General features: G+C 40.7%; 1 protein-coding gene across 1 annotated transcript; it reads right to left on the bottom strand.

Moving 5' to 3' along the window:
* Positions 1-206: 206 nt before the first annotated feature.
* Positions 207-5,700, bottom strand: LOC133019026 (transmembrane protein 131-like). The gene is made up of 13 exons (XM_061085361.1): positions 5,642-5,700; positions 4,443-4,628; positions 2,932-3,374; positions 2,636-2,826; positions 2,406-2,536; positions 2,205-2,323; positions 1,961-2,116; positions 1,726-1,870; positions 1,200-1,309; positions 1,018-1,099; positions 835-938; positions 567-712; positions 207-485 (listed from the first exon to the last, which is right to left on the bottom strand). Exons 1-13 carry the CDS (start codon positions 5,698-5,700, stop codon positions 207-209), a joined length of 2,151 nt encoding a protein of 716 aa, XP_060941344.1.
* Positions 5,701-10,593: the final 4,893 nt, after the last annotated feature.

Genomic DNA, 10,593 nt, shown 5'->3' with positions numbered 1-10,593 from the left:
ACGCATTTCTAGTCAGTGTGAGACGTGACTGCTTTTAATTCACTACATGTAAACAAACCAGTGAATATTATAGATTGTGTATCAATGGGAGTATTTATGGCAGGTCATGTTTTACTTCATTTCAGTAACATTCCTGAAGTACAGACACTAACACAGTGAACAGTGACAATCATTCACAGTCTCAACGCCTTCATATCCACACCTCGTTAAATGAAGTGAATACCCACATTAGATCGGGACTGAACACTTGTGTCGATTCTGCCCTCTAGTGTTTGACTGCGCCACATATTCCACGGGTTGTAGGTGGGACTCATCTCAGTAGAAGCTGGAAGCAACAAGTTGGAGCTGTTGACCAGATCAGTCAGTGTTGTGGTGTTGGTAGTGGGAGGAAAAGGGTGTAAGGCTGAATCTGTACTTGTGAACCAAATGGAACTGCCGAAAGACGTGGTTGTGGACCAAGGACTGTGGCTGTTTCCCAGGAGTGACTAAAAAACAAAACATCAAAATAGTAGCAGGATTAGGAACTGGATATGTGAGCTGCATTAACACTAAATAATGGATCTTACTGCAGTCGGGGCCGTTGGTGAGCTGGAGCTGCTGGGCCAGGAGTTCAGAGTGTCGGTGATGGGTTTGTCCCAGATGGACGAGGGTACAGGGGTTATCTCGGGCCAGCTTGGCTCAGATGATTTTGGGAGATTCCTTCCACTGAAAACTAAAAACAGAAAAACACATTACAGTTTAGTCTGAGTGCAGCCAGTCAAGCACACACTACTTTATCAGTGACTCTGCATTCATCTTTGTGTTTGTTACCGGCCTGTGGGCCATACGCAATACCTTCTGACAGGTTGAAGGAATTGTTTGGCCCAAAAGCAGAGAATGAGTTGGCAGAATGAAAGTTTGAACTGCTCGCTTTGTCAATGGGACTCGATAATGTAGAGCTGTGGGAGTAAATACATATATTCAGCTGGGATTGGGTCCGGATGTCCTGTGTGGATGTATATACAAGTCTCACGTTACCTTTCAGAGCTGTCACTTTCCACTGATGTCATGTGTGCCAATCTCTTTCCTTGGCTGTCAGTTTTACCTGGGCAAGACCCGCCTGACGAGACAATTTAATTATTACCTCTCTCTAATATACAAAACAATAACACCGTTATCAGAAGGCATACTCTCTCAAGAGTCAACTGTTGCATATTCACCTGGGTTTTTGTCATAACCAGCAGCTACGAAAGCTGGGTTCTCATTTTTGCCTGGCAGTGAAGTGGCAGGAGACAGTTTCTTTCCTGGGGCCTTCCTCTGGTATACCTCGCTAAAAAAATGTCTGGATTAGTTTTAGGTGTAGATTAAAATATACTGTACCAAGATAGTATGGTTAATTATAATAAATAACTTTTTTCAAAGAGTTGGGGAAATTAATTTAGAACAAACCGGCTCTATAAATAAATGTTAGTAATTTGTTAAGCTCTGTCAAAGGAAAGTTTCCTGTTGAAAACTGCACCCAGGTGTCTTGCGAGAGAGAGAGAGAGAAAGAGAGAGATATATTACCTTTCCCTCAAGTTCTTGGACTGTCATACAGAAGCCAAGCAATTATTTTCTCATCATCAACTGCGTATAGAGATGGTTGGGCTTTGGAGCAGTTTCCACTATACTAGAATTTTGGAGGAGAAATTTGACACATATCTTCCCTCTGCACCATAGATTTTTATAAGAAGACGGTGTGGATACCTGTTACTGTTGAGCACACTGCTGTAGGTGCCTCGTGACAGTAAGCTGGGGGAGGTCGGTGGAGGGGAGCAGGGGGCGGATCTCTTCAGGAAAGGGTCAGCGTTTATAGTCTGGAGTGAGATCTGCTGAATACTGTCTGATTCTGCTTGTACAGGATAAAGAACAATTAGTTTTAGAAAAAGATCGGACAGGGGCAGACAGCTACTGGACACGATGGTTTCAGGTCTCTACTTATGGACGCTGTTTTTCGAAACAGGCACACCCCACTCTGGTGAAAATAACTCCTTCTCACCCTCAGAGCTGCTGCTGTGGCCGGCTTTAGGGGCAGACCCGCCGCTGGACAAGAGTTTGGCCAGCAGAGAGGGGCATCCGTCTTCCAGCCTCCCATCAACTGGCAAAACAAACATTTTTGTGTCACCAACACAACTCATATTGCCGCGAAATGCAAAGTGACGGCATTCAAGCAGAAGAAAACTCACATCTCTTTTTCTGCAGGGGTTTGGTCTTTGGGATGTTAGTGAAAGGGTGGAGAGCTTTGGAAGTGAAGCTATTACGCTGTTTGTTTTCCAGTGGTGTTATATATGGCAGCTCCAGAGAACTGAGGACAATAGTTATTTGTCAAAACAAGGACAAAAAACAAAATGAAAAATATTCGCCGTCACTTTTAATCTTAAGCATACCTGGATTTTTCTGCTTGAGTCTCTTTCTTGATGGTTCCTTGTTTCTTGGTTTTGGGCTTGATTAGGAAATTTGAAGTTCCTTCTTTCACTTTCCCAGTGGTTACTGTCCTGCCTTTATTTGTCACTGGTTCCTGAAAGAAATAATTGAAAAGAGATTTAATTATATTCATATTTTCAGTGAATGCAGAGGAAGGAGTATATTTGATTAGGACTCGGACAGTATAATTGACCTCGCTGATGTTTGACTCCATATCTGGGGTAGAGGTCTCTGTAGTGGTGTAGGAGCTGTCGTCGTTGTCAGCGAGGTTATCTTTAAGCTCTTCTCCCTGAGTCTTTCCTGTTATTTTTTTCTCTTTCTCTTTCTTTTCCTTCTTCCTCTGGGCTTTTGTTTTACCCCGCAGCTTTCTTTTGGATTTCAACACTGCAAACAACATAAGTTCACACACATTGAAAACCTGTAAATGATTACACAGACCACCTGCCCCTTCTACTATGAACAGGTAGAAACCAACGTGTGTGTGTGTACCTTTGCTTTGTACGGACTGAGAGCTCTGCTCCTGCAGAGCCTCTGCACTGAGTGGCTCTCGGCGGTTGAGGTCGTCGTCCATGGCTCCTACCAGATTTGTATAATCTTGAACGTCAGCGCAGAGGCCTCTGTGAGGCACAGACGATCCAGCTAGGTTTTGACTCTGGAAGTCCACCTGTTTGGTACTGCAAGCCTTGCGGTTGGTTAACTGGCAGGCAGCTGGAGGACCTTCTTGGCCTGAGGTTGTACTACCATAGGTCAGCTGGGAGGAAGCAGCTTGCATAGGTGAGTGACCGAAGCCCATCCTGAACCTCTTATCTTGACTGTCTTGGGAGTTGGACAGGGTGCGAGTGTTGCTCTGTCGTTCTCCGACCCGCGCTGCTACGTAGCTTGACGCATATAATCCTCTGGAGTTCTGGGCCGAGTCACTGTACTCGTTCAATCTAAATGTTGACAGAAAGGTCTGTTCAATTTTATTGAACATGCTGCATCTGCCCTCTACACCCACCTTTTCACAAGAACTTTATTTAAACCCCTTGACATGATATTTACATCTTTCTGTCATTGATTCCAACTTAGATCACTTAAGTTTAATTTATGCATGTGATGCTAAAATAGAGCACTTTTATAATCTTGAGGGCCCTTGACAAGCTGAGCTAACTTTACAGAGAATAAACAAAAGCTGATTTAACACCCTGCATTAATTACTTAATACCAATTTTTATTTAAATTTGAGTTTAAAAATACCAAAAAGTAGGTTTGAACCTTCTATCTAGAGCCTCTAATCATCATCATGAATACAAAGACAAGAGCTGCATTGATAAATTGATTAAGTTGGCTTATAGAAATGCAGCTATTTAGATAATTAATAATCTTTGAACTCGTTTTTTATATACAAATACTCAACATTTTATGGTAAAACATGTGTGACAATCTTTGTAGTTTTCTGATGTTTTGTAGATCAAACAATTTACTGAATATAATAAAAAAGGAAAAGGATACCACTCTAGAAATATATATTTTTTTAAGTTTAAACCAGCACCATAAAGTTTTGCTTGGTGCAGCTTTTTATCAGTCTGTGGTTTGTAGCTGGAAAAAAGGCAAATGTAAGGAGACGCTGTGCTTAATTGGTGAAATCACTGCAATGTCCCACAGACAACCTCAGATTAAACATGTTAAGTAGTCAGTGATAAGGTCCCACTCGTGCTTACAGTACCAGACAAACCAAAAACTTTAAGCTGTGATTACAGCAGTGAGCCACAGATACTATTGACTCTTCTGTTTGTCAGAGACCTTTCATTACAGAGTCAGTTAGACTGATGGAAAATTTGTCCAAGTCACTTACTTCTGAGCCGCCAAGTAGGCTGAGGCAATCATCAATAGAAACATGGAACTGCAGAGACACGAATATAAGTGCGGATTGTAAGTCAGGTTAAAAAACATTTTCATTAATCAAACACAGGTTAGCTTTTTTTCACTGATGTTACAGGTTTATGCAGATGGACACTTGCCTCATTATGAGAGACACTATGATGTAGAGCTCCAGTTCCCAGCTCGGTCTGGGCAGGGTCTCTGCACACTCAGCTAACATGTGGAAGGGCAAGGAGGTGTTCAGGACAAACACAAACTCAAAGCCTCCACAAGTCACCAACTTGAGCTCCCTGATCACTCGAGACAAAGTGAAGTCGGGTGTAAACCTGTCAGGAAAGGAAGTAAATGTCTCAGTTTTAACTATTTACAGTTATACAAGTGGTGGCTAATTGATGTGTGGTCGTACTAAGTGTAAACAAGGAACATGAGCGGTGGCTTATTAAACGACTACATAAGTGGGGGCTGGTTGGACGGCCAGGCAGGTATCTGTAATTCATGAACGTGTGTCCATCAGGAGGAAGACGTTTTCTAAAATGACAATAAAGTACTAGTTCAACATGGTGTATATGTGTAGTTTTCAAATACCATTTGTCAATAAATACAATAAATGTCCTTTACTGGGTGACATGAAACCACTGTTTATGAGGTGAGCTGTGTAGTGCAGCAAACCTGGGAGAGCTGCATTAATCACATGATTTTCTAATGTTGTCATTTTCAAAAAATGCAGTGACAGGCCCATGAGTTGGTGCTGTCACAAAATGAGTTTACCTGTTAGAAGTAGGATGTTCACTCTTATAAGGAAACATACTGTACTGTAAAGCTGCTTACAGACAAGCACCTAGCTCAGGATAATCTCCTGATATTCTCCTGAGTTTATATCTGAAATTGGCTAGCATGTGGTAATTTTCTAAAATAACGATAAGGGACTAGTTCATCAGGGTATGTAACATGACAACTTTTAAGCACCAATTGTCTTGACAAAAACATTCACTGGGTGACAAGAAACCACTGTTCATGAGGTGAGCTCTCTCAAATCTGTCTAATTTTGGCATTCTCAGAACAGGCATAGTGTCAGGCCAGAGCTAGAGTTCACCTATTTGAAGTAGGATGTTCACGCCGATAAGGAAGAATTTGTTGCATGATTGTCCTTTAACTATAAAACCTCTCTATTTTCTAACTGAACAAGTAGCTTATACTAATTTGATCAAGGCTTATTTTGTTGTTTAAGTATTCATGGACAGAACTACAGGCAGACATTTTGTGGCAGTAACTACAGGTCATTACGGTCCACACTATCAATTGCAGATCACACGGTGGAAAGTCGTAAAACAAAGCTTACCTCCTGTTGCCAGTAGGTGGCACTGTGATATTAACTCGTGATTTCTGTGTAGATGTCATCAGGCCCTTGGATTGGACCAAATATGTCTGAGATACAGAACCTCCATTAAAGCACCAGTAAAGCCATCATCATATCACAAGATCATAAATCACAGCCTACTCAGCAGCTGCCAGAGCTCTGAAGACAGGTTTGAAGTCCTGTTTCCTTTGTTTTTGGACCATGAATCCTTTGATGCTGAGCCGTCAACAAACAACTCCACTCCTGCATTATCAGCATCAAAGGATTCATGGTCCATATATGTCCGGTATACAGAACCTGTTTATATGGCGTGTAGTTAAACTTTGACGCCACGCCACGGTCACACTGTGTGATAAAAACGCAAAATTCGAGGTGGTTTATATCTCCATCTTGTTGTGATGACACTCATCTCATTTTGAAGTTGATCTGGTGAAAGCCCTGGGACAAGTCGGTCAAAGTAAAAATGTTGTAAACGGCCAAAGTGGCCACTTAATCCAAAATGGCGGGCTTTCTGTTGCGTTTTTCCAATTGTACCTATAGGCTTAGTGACTTTTTTTGTCTGGTCATGATACACCTGGGCTACGATTTTTGTGAAGATCGGTATAACCTAACTGAGGGCCTTTTTCTTAGATGCCGCTGTTGAGCCATTTTGCCACACCCATTTCAAATTACTCCAGAATATAATAACTTTTTGGGTTTTAAATTTCCTGGAAACTTTGAATGAGGTTGAGCATGTCAGTCAACAGAAACACTGGAAATGAGATTAAATTCATTCATAGATTGATTGATATTTTACTTTGATGGGATGAAAGCTGTAAATTAAACATTACGTGTAGCCTCTTAAGCAGCGGGTGAGATTCGCCTAAAATGCCTGTCTGAGGATTACCGAAAGTAAATTGAAAGCTGTTCTTGAACCATTTGGAGTACATGCATGATCTTGGTCTCTTTGAAAAGTAACATTCTGAACTTTCCCCCCCAACAGTCAGAATCAGTCATAGTGCTACTGACATTGAGTAATAATTTTATTCTCATTATATATGCTTCCACTAGGAAACATTATCAGGACACACTCGGTAAATTTTCACTGTTATGCGGATGACACCCAGTTATATTTGTCAATAAAACCTGATCAAAGTAATCAATTAACTAAACTTCGAGCATGTCTCAAGGACATAAAAACCTGGATGACCCGCAATTTTCTCTTATTAAACTCAGATAAAACAGAGGTTATAATACTCGGCCCTAAACACCTTAGAGATACATTATCTAATGATATAGCTGCGCTAGATGACATTGCCCTTGCTTCCAATGACACAGTCAGGAACTTGGGAGTGATCTTCGATCCTGATTTGTCCTTTAATAGTCACTTAAAAGTAATTTCTAGGACCGCGTTTTTCCACTTGCGTAATATCTCAAAAATCAGACATGTCCTTTCGCAAAAAGATGCAGAAAAACTAGTCCACGCCTTTGTTACATCGAGACTGGACTATTGTAATTCATTATTATCAGGCTCCAGCAGCAAGTCGTTAAAGACTCTGCAGCTGGTCCAAAATGCTGCAGCACGTGTCCTGACGAGAACTAAGAAAAGAGAGCACATTTCTCCAGTATTAGCATCGCTACACTGGCTTCCTGTTAAATCTAGAATAGAATTTAAAATTCTCCTCCTCACCTTCAAGGCCCTTAATGATATGGCACCTCTTTACCTTAAAGAGATGTTAGTTCCATATCAACCTACTAGAGCACTCCGATCCCAGAACTCAGGTTTACTTGTTGTCCCTAAAGTCTCTAAAAGTAGAGTAGGAGCCAGAGCTTTTAGCCATCAAGCCCCACTGCTGTGGAATAATCTCTCACTTTCAGTTAGGGAGGCAGACACGCTCTGTTCGTTTAAAAGTAGACTCAAAACCTTCCTTTTTTATAAAGCTTATAGTTAGAGCTAATTTGTGCGATGTTCCAAATTTGATTAAATGGCAAAAACCCCTGATGATGCTAAGACGCACAGGGAATTTATGACACAAGACACACGGAGCTTCTCTTTCCTGCTTCTCCTTCCTTTTCTCCATATTTATCACATCAAGATAATTCTGATCTGATCAGTACATGTTACTAACTTGACCCCTTTTCCCGGAGTTTCTGTGCCTTAGCGCCCGCGGATGCAGGGCCACAGCTGTGGCCGCACCATGGATTATGATTGTGGATCGCGTGTCGGAGGTCGCAATGGTGGATCCAGTTCGGTGGATTCTGTATCGTGCCAGCTGATCGTCGTTGTAATGGAGGATCCTTTGTCGCGTTGGCATCGGATGATGAGGGACCACGACCGAGGCGGCAGCTGATAATGGATTCTAACTGGCGGCGGTGGACAATGACTGTGGATTATAGTGGATCCCATCCTGATGCTGGATCGTGGTCTTGCTGCTGGCCAGAGACTGTGATTGCAGCGGGACTGCCTGACACATAGTATTGAAAAATGTTTAGCCTAATGGATGCTGCTAAAAATCCTGATGATGTTTTCTTACACCTGACATCTATTGCACTTCTGTCCGTCCTGAGAGAGGGATCCCTCACATGTGGCTCTCTCTGAGGTTTCTACATATTTTTACCTGTGAAAAGGGTTTTTAGTAGTTTTTCCTTACTCTTGTTGAGGGTTAAGGACAGAGGATGTCACACAATGTTAAAGCCCCATGAGACGAATTGTTATTTGTGAATGTGGGCTATACAAATAAAACTTGATTGATTGATTGATTGATAATAGCAGTTGGAACACAGTTTTTATTTCCGCCTGAATATTTTTTGTTAAACAGATGCCTGCAGATGACTCTAGCTGAGACTTATGAGCTGGAAAACACACTGGGACCCTAGCATGAAGCCTTGACTAGCCGTGGTTCAAATTTGATAACAATACCACAGAAAATGAATATTTCACAGATTTTTTCCTAAGGGCATGTCTAGGCGTTTTCCACAAAGGCCATTTGGAACTATGGTAACCAACTAGGCTAAAAAGTCTACTTTTACACTCAAAATCATACTTTTATATAAAGGAGGCAAAACCGGTCATATGGTTTAAAATGTATACAAATAAACATCTTTCATGTTGTTTACATCTTGATGCTGGCTGCGCTGAGATTACACAACAGCTGACTGTGGCTATTCTTTGATGTAATAGTGTGTTTTGGACTGATTATGTTACTGGATTGGATCGTCTGGCCTTTGGCAAGACTGTTCTCAGACTGTTTTTGTTGGAATGTTAGCTATCTGTGGATTAATATGATGCTTCTAAGGTGAGTGACGTCGACTTTGTGATTGTTTTTTTTGTGTTAGTGTCTTGACTGAGACGTTAATTGTACCGGCTGTGATGATCGGATCATGAAATAGTTTACATCAGTCGAATCGGAAGAATCGTAGCTTTCTAATGATATGTTGCATCAGTATCTATCGGTACAAGGCAGTTCTGAAAATAACAATGTTTGAGGCTTATCGGCAGCACCGGCCCGGCCGTGAGCCGGTGCTGCTTAACACGTACAAATTAAAGAAATCTTTGGTCAGTTGTCTTTTATTTTGCAGTTAAACATTTATGGTATTTTTAAGGTTTGTTTTATACTTTTTGAAATACATAAATAATGCAAAAGTCTGAGAAAGGAGAATTGAAATGCTGTGAGATTTCATATTTACTTATTTTGGTATGTATCGTTCATTATTGACTACCAAAACAAACACTACAGATTTATTTGTACAGGTGACTCTGTTATTTGTAGAAAATTCTTTTTAAATATGCATGAGGAACATCATGAATTGAGAAAGCAAAGGGGCCCACAGAGACGTCTTGAGTATAGGGTAGTGATGGCGAGATGAAGCTTCATGAAGCGTTGAAGCTTTCCATCCAATTGGTTCGCTCATGGGGCGAAACATCATGGGGCTTCATTTGCTCTACTGCGCCATCAAGTGGACATTAAATGTAAATGTAATTATAATGACACCATGGATTTCCTGTGTGAAGCTTTGAATTGAATAAATTAATGAATGATGTTTGTGATGCCAATACATAAACGATTATTATTAACATGGTGTCTGTCTTTATGATACAATGGCGTGGTCAAAAGTGAAAGTGGAAACAAATGAGTGAGAGGATTGTGATGTGAACGTGCTTGTGTTACTGGGTTTGTGACTGTGCTTATGTGTGTTTGGGGACAAAATGTAACATGTACAATAGAGATAGAGTTCATTAATTTTTATTTCAAAACAACAGCTTTTCAACAGTGCTGGGTTTCAGGTGGTTTCTTTTTTTTGTCATTAAAGTTTTTTATTTATTCATGTATATAAAAACATTCAATCAAACTCAAAAAACAACATTTATAACAGCATCAACAGACAGTATACCCATCATACAACCATATACAAAGGCCTCCTGCAAATCGATATTTTCTTCTTTTTTTTTTCTTGAAACAACCAGAATGTACATCCAGCACCATGTCTACAAATTTTTCCATATGCCCTATCTACAAAAAAATACGGTCCCAGGCCCTCCTAAAATCTTCCTCTTCATTGTTCATTCTAGCCACCATGCGTTCATAAGATGCAACCTCTGACATCATTTCCATCCATTTTTTAACATCTGGGGCAATTGTACTTTTCCATACTCTAAGAATCGTTCGAGCAGCTGTGACAATCCCGACTTTTAAAACTACCCGATCATATTTAGATATATTTGGAATTTCTGTTTGATCCCCTAACAAACACAGTCTTGATGATACAGATACCGCCACCCCCAGCCATTTACTCACATGTTCCAGTACTTTCTCCCAAAATGCTTACATCCCCAGATCACATGCAAAAATGTCCCTATATCTTTCTGACATTTCCAACATAAATTATTTCCTATTAAGCCCCTGTGCAGTTTTGAGGGGGTGAAATAAAATCTATGAATTATCTTATACTGAATA

This window comes from Limanda limanda, chromosome 14 (assembly GCF_963576545.1).
Source record: "Limanda limanda chromosome 14, fLimLim1.1, whole genome shotgun sequence".
NCBI lineage: Eukaryota > Metazoa > Chordata > Actinopteri > Pleuronectiformes > Pleuronectidae > Limanda > Limanda limanda.
Note: the sequence above shows the minus strand (reverse complement) of the source record. Positions and strands in the feature narration are given on the sequence as shown.

Bases quoted from the DNA above. Each gene is read 5' to 3' on its own strand.
- LOC133019026 (XM_061085361.1), bottom strand. From the start codon at position 5,700: ATGACATCTACACAGAAATCACGAGTTAATATCACAGTGCCACCTACT. The intron at 3,375-4,442 runs GCAAGTGTCCAT...GTCAACATTTAG, and splicing joins ATAGTGTCTCTCATAATGAG to ATTGAACGAGTACAGTGACT. The intron at 486-566 runs GTAAGATCCATT...TTTGTTTTTTAG, and splicing joins CACCAACGGCCCCGACTGCA to TCACTCCTGGGAAACAGCCA.